Below are 17,297 nucleotides of genomic sequence, written 5' to 3' on the forward strand. Positions count from 1 at the left end.
CGTCTGAGCCCTGGGGAGAGCGCCACACCCCGCGGCCGAGCTCCCTAAAGGGCTGCAGCGGCGCTCAGAGGTGCCAGGAGGAGCTCAAACAGCGGGTCCGCAGCAGCCCTGAGGGCGCGATTCTGCCCGTGCAGGGCGCTGGGGGACACAGCCCATGATCCGGTGCTCCCCCCGGGACAGGCAGAGCCCAGGAGGGCCCAAGACAGCCAGGATGCTCCTGTAGCCCGGCGCTCTGAGCTGTGCAGATCAGCGCACCCCATCCCCACCCCCCGAGGATCCAGGCCCCTGCTGACTGAGAGCTGCAATAGTTATTGCAGGAGCTGACCCCAGAGCTGGAAAGCTGGCCGCCGCCACTGTTGTTGTTCCTTCTGGTGTCATCTTGTATGTGGAACTGAGCAGGGGCCTCACAGGATAAGCAACTCCCACTGAGCCGTGCACCTGGCAGGGGGGCTGGGCAGCTCCCACAGGTGCACACACCTGAAAATCAGCACAGCTGGCCCCTACCCCAGAAGACCACTTAGAAGGACGGGGAAAAGCAAGTTATTGACTAAGCTGCACTAGAAAGCTTCAGGGGAAGTCGAGGGATTTACAGTATATAAAATCAGAGGATACTCCCCCTTCTTTTTTGTTTTCTCTTTGTTACCCCTCCCCCGTTTTTTTTCCTTCTTTCTTTCCCTCTTTTTCTCCTTTTTCCAGTGCAACTTCTTTTTGGCCACTCTCCACTGAGGAAAATGACTAGAAGGAAAGACTCACCTCAAAACAAAGAATCAGAAATAGTCCTCTCTCCCACAGTTACAAGATTTGGATTACAATTCAATGTCAGAAATCCAATTCAGAAGCACAATTATAAAGCTACTGGTGGCTCCAGAAAAAATTATAAAGGACTTAAGAGACTTCATGACTGCAGAATTTAGATCTAATCAAGCAGAAATTAAAAATCAATTAAATGAGATGCAATCCAAACGAGAGGTCCTAACGACAAGGGTTAACGAGGTAGAAGAACGAGTGAGTGACATAGAAGACAAGTTCATGGCAAAGAAGGAAACTGAGGAAAAAAAGAGAAAAACAATTAAAGATAATGAGGATAGATTAAGGCGAATAAATCACAGCCTCAGGAAGAAATATCTACGTATAATTGAGGTTCCTTAGAGTGCCAAAAAGGGACAGAGGTCCAAAATATGTATTTGAACAAATCATAGCTGAAAACATTCCTAATCTGGGAAGGGAAACAGGCATTCAGATCCAGGAAATAGAGAGATCCCCCCTTAAATCAATAAAAACCAAACAACACCTCAAAATTTAATAGCGAAGCTTGCAAATTCTAAAGATAAAGAGAAGATTCTTAAAGAAGCAACAGACAAGAAATCTCTAACTTTTATAGGGAGAAGCATTAGGATAACAGCAGACCACTCCAGAAGAACTGGCAGGCCAGAATGGGCTTGCAGGATCTATCTAGGGTCCTAAATGAGAAGAATCTGCAGCCAAGAATACTTTATTCAGTAAAACTCTCATTCAGAATAGAAGGAGAGATAAAGATCTTCCAAGACTGGCAAAAACTGAAAGAATATGGGACCACCAAACCGGCTCTCCAAGAAATATTAAGGGGGACTCTGTAAAAGAAAGATGAAGTCCAAGAAAACAATCCACAAAAGCAGGGACTGAATAGGTATCATGAGGACACTAAATTCATCTTTCAATAGTAACTCTGAAAGTGAATGGGCTTAATAACCCCATCAAAAGGTGCAGGATTTCTGGATAAAAAAGCAAGACCCATCTATTTGCTGTCTACAAGAGACTCATTTTACACCTAAGGACACATAGAGGCTGAAAATAAAAGGTTGGAGAACCATTTACCATTCAAATTGTCCTCAAAAGAAAGCAGCGGTAGCCATCCTTATATCAGATAAACTAAATTTTATCCCGAAGACTGTAGTAAGAGACTAAGAGAGACACTACATCACACTTAAAGTACCTATCCAACAAGAGGACCTAACAATCATGAATATTTATGCCTCTAAGGTGTGAGCTGCCAAGTATATCAATCAATTAATAACCAAAGTTAAGACATACTTAGATAATAATACATTTATACTTGCTGACTTGAATGTAGCGCATTCTACAATCGACAGATATTCTAAGCACATCTTCAAAGAAACAAGATCTTTAAATGATACACTGGACCAGATGGATTTCACAGATATTTACAGAACTTTACATCCAAACGCAATTGAATACACATTCTTATCAAGTGCACGTGGAACTTTTGCCAGAATAGACCACATACTGGGTCACAAATCAAGTCTTAACTGATACCAAAAGATTGGGATTGTCCCTGTATATTTTCAGATCATAAGGCCTTGAAATTAGAACTAAGTCACAAGAAGAAGTATGGAAGGATTCCAAACACGTGGAGGTTAAGGACCATTCTGCTAAACGATGAAAGGGTCAACCAGGACATTAGAGAAGAATGAAAAAGATTCAGGGAAACTAATGTGAATGAAGATACAACCGTTTAAATCTTTGGGATACAGCAAAAGCAGTCCTGAGGGGGAAATATATTGCAATACAAGCATCCATTCAAAAACTGGAAAGAACTCAAATACAAAAGCTAACCTTGCACCTCAAGGAGCTGGAGAAAAAACAACAAATAGATCCTATATCCAGCAGAAGAGAGTTAATAAAGATTCAAGCAGAACTCATTGAAATAGAGACCAGAATAACTGTAGAACAGATCAACAACACCAGGAGTTGGTTCTTTGAAACAATTAAAAAGAGAGATAAATCATTAGTCAGCCTTATTAAAAAAGAAGAGAGAAAAGACTCAAATTGATAAAATCTAATCATGAATGAGAAAGGAGAGATCACCACCAACACCAAGGAAATACAAAAGATCTTAAAAACTGAGAATGAGCAACTTTACACCAGTAAATTAGGCAATCTAGAAGAAATGGACGCATTTCTGGAACACCACAAACTACCAAAACTGGAACAGGAAGAAATAGAAAACCTGAACAGGCTGATAACCAGGGAGGAAATTGAGGCAGTCATCAAAAACCTCCCAAGACACAAAAGTCCAGGGCCAGATGGCTTCCCTGGGGAATTCTATCAAACGTTTAAAGAAGAAACCATACCTATTCTACTAAAGGTTTTCAGAAAGATAGAAAGAGATGGAATAATTCCAAACTCGTTCTATGAGGCCAGCATCACCTTAATTTCAAAACAAGACAAAGATCCCACCAAAAAGGAGTTTTATAGACCAATATCCCTGATGAACATGGATGCAAAAATTCTCAACAAGATACTAGCCAATAGGATACAACAGCACATTAAGAAGATTATTCACCATGACCAAGTGGGATTTATCCCCGGGACACAAGGCTGGTTCAACACACATAAAGCAATCAATGTGGTTTATCATATCAGTAAGAGAAAAAACAAGAACCATAGGATCCTCTCATTAGATGCAGAGAAAGCATTTGAGAAAATACAGCATCCATTCCTGATCAAAACTCTTCAAGTGTAGGGATACAGGGAACATTCCTCAGCATCTTAAAAGCCATCTATGAAAAGCCCACAGCAAATATTCTCAATGGGGAAACACTGGGAGCCTTTCCCCTAAGATCAGGAACAAGACAGGGATGTCCACTCTCACCACTGTCATTCAACATAGTCCTAGTATTCCTAGCTTCAGCAATCAGGCAACAAAAAAATAAAAGGCATTCAAATTGGCAAAGAGAAGTCAAAGTCTCCCTCTTTGAGATGACATGATACTGTACATAGAAAACTCAAAAGCCTCCACCCCAAGATTGCTAGAACTCATACAGCAATTTGGCAGAGTGGCAGGATACAAAATCAATGCCCAGAAGTCAGTGGCATTTCTATACACTAACAATGAGACTGAAGAAAGAGAAATTAAGGAGTCAATCCCATTTACAATTGGACCAAAAAGCATCAGATACTTGTGAGTAAACCTAACCAAAGAGGTAAAGGATCTCTACCCTAAAAACTATAGAACACTTCTGAAAGAAATTGAGGAAGACACAAAGAGATGGAAAAATATCCCATGCTCATGGATTGGAAGAATTAATATTGTGAAAATATCCATGCTACCCCGGGCAATTTACACATTTAATGCAATCCCTATCAAAATACCATGGACTTTCTTCAGAGAGTTAGAACAAATTATCTTAAGATTTGTGTGGAATCAAAAAAAAAAAAAAAAAAAAAAAAAAAAAGATTTGTGTGGAATCAGAAAAGACCCTGTATAGCGAGGGGAATTTTAAAAAAGAAAACCATAGCTGGAGGCAATACAATGCCAGATTTCAGGTTGTACTACAAAGATGTGGTCATCAAGACAGTGTGGTACTGGCACAAAAACAGACACATAGATCAAAGGAACATAATAGAGAGTCCAGAAGTGGACCTTCAACTTTATGGTCAACTAATATTTGACAAAGCAGGAAAGACTATCCACTGGAAAAAAGACAGTCTCTTCAATAAATGGTGCTGGGAAAATTGGACATCCAGATGCAGAAGAATGTAATTGGACCATTCTATTACACCATACACAAAGATAAACTCAAAATGGATGAAAGATCTAAATGTGAGACAAGATTCCATCAAAATCCTAGAGGAGAACACAGGCAACACCGTTTTTGAACTTGGCCACAGCAACTTCCTGCAAGATACATCCATGAAGGCAAGAAAAACAAAAGCTAAATGAACTATTGGGACTTCATCAAGACAAAAAGCTTCTGCACAGCAAAGGACACCGTCAACCAAACTCAAAGACAACCTACAGATGGGAGAAGATATTTGCAAATCACCCATCTGATAAAGGGCTAGTATCCAAGATCTATAAAGAACTTATGAAACTCAACAACAAAGAAACAAACAATCCATCCATGAAATGGGCAAAAGACATGAGCAGAAATTTCACAGAGAAAGACCTAGCCTTGGCCAACAAGCACATGAGAAAATGTTTTGCATCACTGGCCATCAGAGAAACACAAATCAAAATCACAATGAGATACCACCTCACACCAGTGAGGGGAATGGGGAAAATTAACAAGGCAGGAAACCACAAATGTTGGAGAGGATGTGGAGAAAGGGGAACCCTCCTGCACTGTTGGTGGGAATGTGAACTGGTACAGCCACTCTGGAAAACTGTGTGGAGGTTCTTCAAAGAGTTAAAAATAGATCTGCCCCATGATGCAGCAATTGCCCTGCTGGGGATTTACCCCAAAGATACAGATGCAGTGACATGATGGGACACCTGCACCCCGATGTTTCTAGCAGCAATGTCCACAGTAGCCAAACTGCGGAAGGTGCCTCGGTGTCCATTGAAATATGAATGGATAAAGAAGATGTGGTCTATGTATACAATGGAATATTACTCAGCCATTAGAAATGACAAATACCCACCATTTGCTTCGATGTGGATGGACCTGAAGGGTATTATGCTGAGTGAAATAAGTCAATTGGAGAAGGACAAACATATGGTCTGATTCATTTGGGGAATATAAAAAATAGTGAAAGGGAATAAAGGGGAAAGGAGAGAAAATGAGTAGGAAATATCAAAGAGGGAGACAGAATATGAGGGACTCCTAACTCTGGGAATTGAACAAGGGGTAGTGGAAAGGGAGGTGGGTGGTGTGTTGGGATGACTGGGTGATGGGCACTGAGAGGGGCACTTGATATGATGAGCACTGGGTGTTATGCTATATGTTGGCAAGTTGAACAATAAAAAATTAAAAAAAAAACAACAAAAAAAGCAGACAGATCAATTATACAGAGAACCACCTTTCTAGTGGTTGCCAGAAAAGATATGGGCAAAATAAATGAAGATCAGTGGGAGTTATAGATTTCCAGTTATAGAATGAATACGTCATGAGCACAAAAGGTAGAACACAGGGAATATGGTCAATGATGTTGTCATACCATTATGTGGTGACAGATGGTAGCTACTTTTGTATTGAACTTGGCACGACATATAGAGTTGTTGAATCACTATGCTGTACACCTGAAACCAGTGTAACATTGTATGTCATCTATACTTCAATAAAACAAAAATTTGGGGCGAGACTTCTGCTACTTCAAATGCAAAAAAATCTATTCAAAACTTCGAGGAACATGAAATATCAAGAAACCATGTCATCACAAAAGATAACAATAACTACTCAATAACTGAACTCAAAGGCATGGAATCTGGTGATCTAACAGATAGAGAAATCAAAATACTGGTTTTAAGATAACTCACTGAGCTATGAGAAAACATAAGATAGACATGAAATGAAATCAGTGAAATCGGGGAAAAATTCATGAGCAAAATAAGAAATTTACAAAGAGATAGAAATCATTAAAGAAAACAAACTGAAGAGTATCAAGTAAATACTAACAGATCTGAAGTGAAAAATAGCAATACAATAATCATAGCGGACTTCAATGCCCTACTTTCAGCAATGGAGAGAATTTCCAGACAGATAACCAGCAAGGAAACATTGTACTTGAGCCATATATTACACCAAATGAACCTAACAGACATCCATAGAACATTCCATCCAACAGCAGCAGAATACATATTTCTCTCAGAGGCATATAGCATATTCTGCAGGATAGTTCTCATGTTAGGGGTAAGAGCCACCAAGTCAGTTACATGCATGTGTTGATCCTCCAACTTCAGCTCAGATTTCTCAGTTCTCAGCTACTGGGCTGTATGAAAATCTGGCACTGCTGAGTATTGTAGAAAGGTAGGGGTGATCTCTGGACTTATAAAATGGTGGATACTAAGCACAATACACTCAGATTCCACATTCCTCATAAGCAGAATAACATCTTTCAGTTTACCAAGTTCTGTTCATGTTTTGAGTATGAAAGAGCAGTAGTGGACTTATGAAATAGCAGTGATTAATGAATATATGAATGATAATTAGTTCTACCTTAATAGGACCCATGGATGAACTACATGATTAGTAGAACAAAATAAACTTTCATTCTCCTAATGATTAAAAGAAAGCATTTAAGAATAATCAGATAGATGGGGAAGACTAACAAGTAGATCATACGAGTATGCCCTACAACAGAAATCATCAGATGACCCCCAGCATTTCAACAATATAAAAAGAACATAGTGAGAATCTGATTGCCATTTTATCATCAGACTTTTTTTCCCCTGCCACTAATACTATTATGATTGCATTTCTTACCTGGGGACATTGCCCCAAAGGTGCTGGTTAAATTTTTTTCTTTGTTTTTCTCTATTTTGTTTTGTTTGCCAAAGTTAAATTTACTGTAGATTCACTAGTGGTTCTAATATAGTCACTAAGGACATTTTCACTGTTCACTTAATTGTTCCCTGTGCACCAATAAGGCCATGCCATTTCTATTAATGAAAATTTATAGAGCAAATCATTTCTTTGCACAGAGAGGTCAAACCATTTTGATTTCCATAGTCAGGGAGAGTTGCTAGCATTTGCTTGCCATGTTTGTCCATCCTTTCAGTTAAATAATTCAGGAAAATATTATTTCATAGCTCAATGAAAGATAGGAACTCTCATTGACCCATGTTAGACTTGGTGATGATAAGAGCAAAGGATGCTATTCTCTATGCCCTTGCATATTACCTCGCATTTCCAGCCACTCCTACCCAGAAGAGCATGTGGACTTTCAACGTATACCAAAGTTAACTCAAAATTTTAACCACTAGCACCCAGTGTTTCTCAGATTCAAGAAACAAGTTTAGATTAAATTTCCCAAAAAAGTGATGAGAAACCACCAGAAAGTAAGTATGAAGTGTTTGTCATTTTTGTGCCTAAATGTTTGGGAGCTGAACTCATGGAAGGTGTATAAAAGCTGTCCCTGAAAAAAGGCAGTGAGTTTATATATTTCTACTAAAAAATCTGAGTACAAGACGTGCTTAAATTTTCAGAGAGGATTCGAAAAGTAATTGCTGAGTTTCCATTTTGTTCTATATAACATAATAATGAATCTGAACATGATTTTTAAGCAGTGCTCTTGGAAAATATCAGAATTAAGAATAAGACTAGCTACAAACACAACTGGAGAGTGTAGTCACTGTTGTGCAATAATGAGAAGGGCCAAAACAAGGATATCAAAAATTATTTCTCCCTTTTTCATAAGATGTTAGAATATGAGGGCTACAAATAACTTCAAAGATGCATCTAAAACATCCTGTTGAATGATTATTTAACTTATCCTTGAACATTTCCAGTCCATCTTGAGCTGCTTCAGTCCTAAAAAGAATCCATAATAATAATAATTAATGTCATGCTAATTAGATTAAACTACATTGTAGGATTTGGAGACTCTGATATTCACTGTTTCTTTACCAATACATTCAATCAAATAGCACAAAAATGTAAAAATAAGTACATTTGTTATTAATTTAAAATATTATAAGGTTTAGAAAATGTGGGACTCCTGGGTGGCTCAGTGGTTGAGCGTCTGACTTGGGCTCAGGGCGTTTTCCTGGAGTCCCAGGTCGGAGTCCCACATCAGGATCCTTAGTGTAAAGTTAAGTCTTTCTAATAAAGGTCATGTGGAAGCTGCAAAAAAACTATTACTTTTATCATTTTGTTCCTTATATGTTGAGATATGACAAGCAAGTAAAATTGAATTTTGAAGAATATTTAATAACATGAGGAAAATACATCATAAGTGCTTGAAAATAATTGAATGGATAAAGTGAGGTTAAATGAGAAAAGCATCAAATACTATTTTCAATATAATATTATTTTTATAAAATATAATAAAACAAGTAAATATTCATTTACTAGGCTCATATTTTATTATGGAGGATTCAAACAAGTAATGTTGGAAGGAAACATTTAAGGAAAAAATAATGGGGCAATGGGTAGCCCAGTTGGTCAAGTATCTGACTTGATTTCAGCTCAGGTCATGGTCTTGGGGTCCTAGGATAAAGCCTCAGTAGAGCTCTATGCTCAGTGGGAAGTCTGCTTGAGAATTCTCCCTCTCCTTCTCCCTCTGTTCCTCCCCCTGCTTGCTCACTCTCTGTCTAAAATAAATAAATAAATAATTTTTAATAAGTAAAGGGAAAAATAATAAATAACAACTCTCCATAATTTAAAATTATCCTTGATAGCAGAAAGTAAAATAGACATGGCCTAAAACTTCAATATTTAATATAATTTCTTTGTGCTAGTCCTTCTTCTTAAAGTAGTCATCCAATTATGTGAAGGTATTTACAAATTTTATTTCAGCCATTTCTTCTGAATTTAGGGCACAAGATTATATATTTTTATGATATGTAATGGTGCGCCATCCAGTGATATTAATTGGGGTGTCAGTGTATTGGCCAACATGAAAAATATGTGTGGCTCTTAGGAAATTTTCATGTCTTAGTCCAAGAAAGCAATCTTGAATCAGCATGCATTATTTATCTGCTGACACTCTTTATCACATAAGTCTAGGTCAGCAGCCTTCTATTATGGTGCATCTATAATGCCTGTCACACTGTGGCAACGCTTCTCAATGGAAAAGAAATGATGCCTTCTCTAGCCACAAAGGGAAACAACGCTTAAGACATTTTGTGAGGAGTATCTTAGAGCAGCACTCTAAAAGAACATTTATATTACAATATAATTGGTGACTCATGAGATTTCATTCTAGTCATTTATTGAAGAAACTCAGATGCCCCAGACATACTTTTTGGCTAGGAAACATTAAAAAAAAACCTAACATTTTAATTAACTTGTGATTATTAGAATGGTCTAAAGATAAGCAATTGCCCCAAATCCTAAAATTATCGATTTCTTGGAAACACTTTAATTTTAATCCAGTTTGACCTGGGTCAGTAATTCCAGCTCTGACACTTCTTAGTATTGCCACAATTGCTGGGAAGGGTACATAAATAGGTAGGGAATGTGAGAAATGAGAAAGTACTCAGTGGCTTCCTGGAAGGTGGTGACAATCGTTTCTTTGACAGGATCTTCAAAAGAAGCATCACAGGGAGACAGTTTTGTAGGGAAACTAAAAAAGATGGTTATTTTTCAGTTTTTAAGAATACCCACACCTAATAACCAGATTTCTTTATTCTCTGTGTCATATTTAAGCCTTCTTAAGCATTAATGCCTGATAATAACTGTCCTTTGGGGAAATAAGTACAGGCTGAGTCTATCCTTGGGCCAGAGTGCTGAGGACCAAAAATAGGGATAGCAATTCCCTTGGCATTCCCAAGTCTTCAGAGAATGGAACAAAGGCAAAGAAATCAACTCCTCACCCAAGTGGTATTCCCTTATGTCTGATCACCTTGAAGGATCTAGATTTTATGTTATTAATGCAGATGTCAAGTAGACTTAGAAGGCATTTAGAAGCTGAAACATCTATGTGTAAGCTACACAACCCCAATATGGATCATGGAAGCCTAAGGACAGGACTCTGTTCTCTGGGAAAGATATCAGAACATCTTACTTGTTATTATTCTGGGAAGGCTTGGGATGGGTGGGATGCTAGAGAACATATGGATGTTGAAAGTGGAATTCAGGAAAGGAAACAAAAGAAGACTGATCAAACTGATACAGGGGAAGGACAAAGACTCGAATATTTCAGTCTATTATAAAAAGAGAGCAAAGAAGAAATTCTGGAGAAATATGAGACTCAAGAAATTTCATGGTAACTCTGTAATACTGCTCCCAGTTCACCCACACAGTAGAAACTTTTCCAGGATTTTGGGGAGATTAAGTAATTATTTGAAGGAACGAGTGTTACAAAGCATGGAAATAATACAACTAAGCCACTGGTGGTATTATACTATTATAGCCTATGAGAATGACTTGCTGATATGCTGTCCTGACAGGTGGGAAATAAAAATTTTATACATATTTTTTCTATTTATTAACATTTATGAATTTCCTACTCTACACTGAGGACTAGAGATACAAGATGGCTGGCCCTAATCTCAGGAGACTGTGAAATCCTTGTGGTATTTTCTGTATACTTTAAAATTGGTCCTATAACTGGAGTGGAAATTAAATTTCAGAGGGATCTTTTCTATAAACCATATTCTGAAGACCAAGGTAAAGCAGAGTCCAGGGAAATGAAGCATGATGCAATCACTTCTACACCAGATTACTGATAATCAAATAAAAGTTCTAAAATACTCTTCTACTAGCTTGCTGGACTACTTTTCTCTAAATAGCTTATTGATATATTACTTTTATATTCTATTCCTCAGATTCAAGGTTTGTAACTTAATAATACAGACTCATTATATATCTGAAGTCAGTAATGAAAAATCATTCTGCAATAACATTCATCCTACTAGGATTAACAGATGATCCACGACTACAGGTTTTTCTTTCATTATTTCTGTTTTTCACCTACATTTTCACTGTTGCTGGAAATCTAATCATTATCCTCCTCACTCTTGTAGACTCTCACCTCAAAACACCCATGTACTTTTTCCTTCGGAATTTTTCCATCTTAGAAATAATATTTACAACTGTCTGTGTTCCTCGATTCTTATACAGCCTGACAACTGGGGACAAAAGTGTTACCTATAATGCTTGTGTCATCCAATTATTTTTTGTTATCCTCATTGGAGCAACAGAATTTTTTCTTCTAACCGCCATGTGCTATGACCGCTATGTCGCCATCTGCAAGCCCTTGCACTACACTATCATCATGAATGAAAGGGTATGCACAATTCTTGTCCTTTGCTGTTGGCTGATTGGGTTAATTGTCATACTCCCACCACTTAGCTTGGGAGTTCAGCTAGATTTCTGTAACTCCAATCTCATTGACCATTTTGGTTGTGATGCATCTCCTCTCCTGAAGATTGTATGCTCAGACACTCAATTTGTAGAGCAACTTGTTTTAATCATGGCTGTGTTGACCCTCATAGTCACATTAGTCTGTGTATTTGTGTCATACACATATATTGTCAAGACCATTTTAAGACTCCCTTCAGTTCAGCAAAGGAAAAAGGCTTTCTCCACTTGTTCTTCCCATATGATTGTAGTTTCTATCACCTATGGAAGTTGCATCTTCATCTATATCAAACCTGCAAAGGAAGGAGTGGCTCTTAATAAGGTAGTGTCATTGCTCAATACCTCAATCATCCCTTTGATGAACCCTTTCATTTATACACTACGGAATAAGCAAGTCAAACAAGCCTTTAAGGACTCAATTAAAAAGATGGCCTTTCTTTCAAAGGATTAGAAAACTAAAAATATTTTTATATTAAAAACATCCATTGTTACTTCTCATTTTACCATGATTACATAACTCTTATGATCTATTCCCATAGATGTTCCATAGGTTTTAGTTGATATAAATTAGCTGTCATGAAATTCTTTTGGTGTGCATGTTACTTCCTTCTATATCATAATGTGTATCCAACACCCTGGAGTCTGTTTGAACTTGAGTCTGTTATTAGGTATCAAGCAATGAGAGAAGGTGGGGTGAGTCTGGACCAAGCTCAGCATTATCCTGCAAGAAAATTACTTCAAAACTTATATATTTTTCAAGCAAGAGGAAATCAAACCTTTAAGAAGGATAATAAATGTCTGCTTTTCTGAGGCTTTCAGTAAAATCTACTCACATGTGTCCTCAAGTAACCCCTGGAGATTATGAATTCAATTTGCAAGCACATGATTAGACTTGGGTTGGTTTCAAAAAGTTTCAATCCTATAGTTATAGGAGATATAGGATTTATTTTAAGGAAGTCAGAGTTTTCTAACTCCTTTTTCCATACCTTGAGATGGAAGTTTAAAATTGTGAGACAATCACTTCTCTTTCTCCAAGTTCTCCAGATACTTCAAAATAGCCAAAGTTATAGCTCTCATATCCCACTAAAATATTAAATGATAGTAGCTACTTGATAAAAGCAAGCCATAATGGCAGTACACACTCAAGAGATGACAAAACCCGTCTACTAATATGAGGACAGCAAAGTATTATGGATATTTCTACAAATCAGCATTTAATGGGTGTTTGACTTGTCTAAGCTAGACTGCAAGATCTTGGATAGCATTTCATCTCCTACTTTCCCTGCTATTCCTGCCATCAATATCTATCCCCCCCCAAAAAAAATAATAATAATAATAGACGTCTATTAGGTAGCAAACAGTATTACTCATTTTGTAAGGTGAGGGACAAAACATACAATATACCCAAATAAAAAGAGTTATAAGAGAAAATAAAATTTAACCATAACTAAAGAAAATAAATGTTTACAGGAATATTTAAAATAAGCAAAGAAGCAAGTTATGATTATTAATCACTCTAGATTTTCAAAAATCTAGAACTTTACAAAGCGTTTTATATTGAGGAAAAGAGCACAAAAATATAATAAGCTCAAGATAAAATGGAGTAACTGGGAGCATATATTCTCTTCCAATTCAAACCACTATAAATTTAAGCCAACATTTTCCAGAAAACTGACATTAGTCAAAAAAGGGAAGTGATACCTGAGAGGTGATTAGATTACTTCAGCTTGCTTTCTGAAGATAGTGGTGGGCAGACCCATGCAAAGTCCATCAGTCTGGCAGAGTTAAGAAGATGTAGGTGGTACTTCAGAAAGTACCAAGAGATACCATTCTAAAGTTCATGAGAAAGAATACAAAGAGGTGGAATAGGCATACAAAAAGATATCTGGTGATCTACAGATGGCTCCATCATGATCATTCAGCTGAATATGGTCAGGAGACCCGGGATCAAGTACCACATCAGGCTCCTTACACGGAGCCTGCTTCTCTCTCCCTCTCTCTCTCTCTAATGAATAAATAAATAAAATCTTTTAAAAAAAGAAAAACAAAATGTCATAATTTACTGGGTATTCTTCAGAAAGATTTGCCTCAGTTTGGGGAAGGAAATGACTAGGCTAAATGCTACTCTAGTCCAATCGAACACATATGAACACAGAATCTGAAAGGACAAAACTGTTTCCAAGAGATTCAAGTGATACCAGAATAAAGCTAAAGAATCTTCATAGGGATAAAAATACATCCAGCGTTCAAGAAGGCAAATTCATAAAGCCTGACACAATTAAAATTCACCAAGCATGCAAATAAGCAGGAAAATGCAACTTATAATGAGACCAAGCTATACAAATAGAACTCAAATGTAAAAGATAATATAATTAAAACAAAATACAGTTAAAACAGTAATTTTATAACTATACCTTGTATATTGAAGAAGAGTGAAGAAAGATTGAACATATTAAGTAAAAAGAGAAAAATATTAAAAAGATACAAATCAAACATAGAGATGAAAACTATAAACTATAGATATAGATATAGATAAAAATATAGATAGAATAGTTGTAGCAATTAGAATAATAAATGAATAAATAAATAAATAAATCTTAAAAAAAGAACTCCATGAAATAGAGACCAGAACTCTGGAACAGATGAATAAAACCAGGAGTTGGTTCCTTGAAAGAATTAATAAGAGAGATAAACCATTAGCCAGCCTTATTAAAAAGAAGAGAGAAAAGACTCAAATTAATAAAATCATGAATGAGAAAGGAGAGAGCACCACCAATACCAAGGAAATACAAATGATATAAAAACTGATTATGAGCAGCTTTACGCCAATAAGTTAGGCAATCTAAAAGAAATGGACCCATTTCTGGAAAACCACAAATTACCAAAACTGGAACAGGAAGAAATAGAAAACCTGAACAGGCCAATAAGTGGGGAGGAAATTGAAGCAGTCATCAAAAACCTCCCAAGACACAAAAGTCCAAGGCCAGATGGCTTCCCAGGGGAATTCTATCGAATGTTTAAAGAAGATACCATACCTACTCTACTAAAGCTTTTCGGAAAGATAGAAAGAGATGGAATACTTCCAAACTCGTTCTATGAGGCCAACATCACATTAATTCCAAAACCAGACAAAGACACCACCAAAAAGAATTATAGACCAATATCCATGATGAACACACATACAAAAATTCTCAAGAAGATACTAGCCAAAAGGATCCAACAATACATTAAGATTATTCACCATGACTAAGTGGGATTTATCCCCGGGATGCAAGGCTGGTTCAACACTCATAAAGCAATCAATGTGACTGATCATATCAGCAAGAAAGAAACAAGAACCATAGGATCCTCTCAAAAATGCAGAGAAAGCATTTGACAAAATACAGCATCCATTCCTGATCAAAACTCTTCAGAGTGTAGGGATACAGGGAACATTCCTCAGCATCTTAAAAGCCATCTATGAAAAGCCCACAGAAAATATCATTCTCAATGGGGAACCACTGGGAGCCTTTCCCCTAAGATCAGCAACAAGACAGGGATGTCCACTCTCACCACTGCTATTCAAGATAATACTAGAAGTCCTAGCCTCAGCAATCATACAACAAAAAGAAATAAAAAGCATTAAAACTGGCAAAGAAGAAGTCAAAGTCTCCCTCTTCCCAAATGATATGATACTGTACATAGAAAACCCATAAGACTCCACCCCAAGATTGCTAGAACTCATACACCAATTCAGCTGTGTGGCAGGATACAAAATCAATGCCCAGAAGTCAGTGGCATTTCTATATACTAACAATGAGACTGAAGAAAGAGAAATTAAGGAGTCAGTCCCATTTACGATTGCACCCAAAGCATAAGATACCTGGGAGTAAACCTAACCTAAGAAGTAAAGGATCTCTACTCTAAAAACTACAGAACACTTCTGAAAGAAATTGAGGAAGACACAAAGAGATGGAAAAATATTCCATGCTCATGGATTGGAAGAATTAATATTGTGAAACTGTCACTGTTACCCAGGGCAATTTACACATTTAATGCAATCCCTATCAAAATACCATGGACTTTCCTCAGAGCATTCGAACAAATCATCTTAAGATTTGTGTGGAAACAGAAAAGATCCCGAATGGCCAGGGGAAGAGTAGCAAAGAAAACCATATCTGGGGGCATCACAATGCCAGATTTCAGGTTGTACTACAAAGATGTGGTCATCAAGACAGTGTGGTGCTGACACAAAAACAGACACATGGATCAATGGAACAGAATAGAGAATCCAGAAGTGGACCCTCAACTTTATGGTCAACTAATATTCCACAAAGGAGAAAAGACTATCCACTGGAAAAAAGACAGTTGCTTCAGTAAATGGTGCTGGGAAAATTGGACATCCACATGCAGAAGAATGCAATTGGACCATTCTCTTACAAAATACACAAAGATAAACTCAAAATGGATGAAAGATCCAAATGTGAGACAAGATTCCGTCAAAATCCTAGAGGAGAACACAGACAACACCCTTTTTGCACTCAGCCATAGTAACTTCTTGCAAGATACATCCATGAAGGTAAGAGAAACAAAAAACAAAAATGAATTATTGGAACTTCATCAAGATAAAAAGCTTCTGCACAGCAAAAGAAACTGTCAGCAAAACTAAAAGACAACCTACAGATGGGAAAACACATTTGCAAATGACGTATCAGATAAAGGGCTAGTTTCCAAGATCTATAAAGAACTTATTAAACTCAACACCAAAGAAACAAACAATCCAATCATGAAATGGGCAAAAGACACGAAATCTCACAGAGGAAGACATAGACATGGCCAACAAGCACATGAGAAAATATTCTGCATCACTGGCCATCAGGGAAATACAAATCAAAACCACAATGAGATACCACCTCACACACAATGGGGAAAATTAACAAGGCAGGAAACCACAAATGTTGGAGAGGATGTGGAGAAAGGGCAACCCTCCTGAACTGTTGGTGGGAATGTGAACTGGTGCAGCCACTCTGGAAAACTGTGTGGAGGTTCCTCAAAGAGTTAAAAATTGGCCTGCCCTATGACCCAGCAATTGCACTGTTGGGGATTTACCCCAAAGATACAGATGCAGCGAAACGCTGGGACACCTGCACCCCAATATTTATAGCAGCAATGTCCACAATAGCCAAACTGTGAAAGTAGCCTCAATGTCCACTGAAAGATGAATGGATAAAGAAGATGTGGTCTATGAATACAATGGAATATTACTTAGCCATTAGAAACGACAAATACCCACCATTTACTTCAACGTGGATGGAACTGGAGGGTATTATGTTGAGTGAAATAAGTCAATCGGAGAAGGACAAACATTATGGTCTCATTCATTTGGGGAATATAAAGAATAATGAAAGGGAATGAAGGGTAAAGGAGAAAAAATAAGTGGGAAATATCAGAAAGGGAGACAGAACATGAGAGACTCCTAACTCTGGGAATTGAACTAGGGGTGGTGGAAGGGGAGGTGGGCGGGGGATGGGGGTGACTGGGTGGCAGGCACTGAGGGGGACACTTGATGGG

General features: G+C 37.6%; 1 protein-coding gene across 1 annotated transcript; it reads left to right on the forward strand.

Moving 5' to 3' along the window:
- Positions 1 to 11,265: 11,265 nt before the first annotated feature.
- Positions 11,266 to 12,198, forward strand: LOC144300276 (olfactory receptor 6C2-like). Its single transcript, XM_077876155.1, has one exon. It carries the CDS (start codon positions 11,266 to 11,268, stop codon positions 12,196 to 12,198), a length of 933 nt encoding a protein of 310 aa, XP_077732281.1.
- Positions 12,199 to 17,297: the final 5,099 nt, after the last annotated feature.

Source organism: Canis aureus, chromosome 28 (genome assembly GCF_053574225.1).
Source record: "Canis aureus isolate CA01 chromosome 28, VMU_Caureus_v.1.0, whole genome shotgun sequence".
Taxonomy (NCBI): Eukaryota; Metazoa; Chordata; class Mammalia; order Carnivora; family Canidae; genus Canis; species Canis aureus.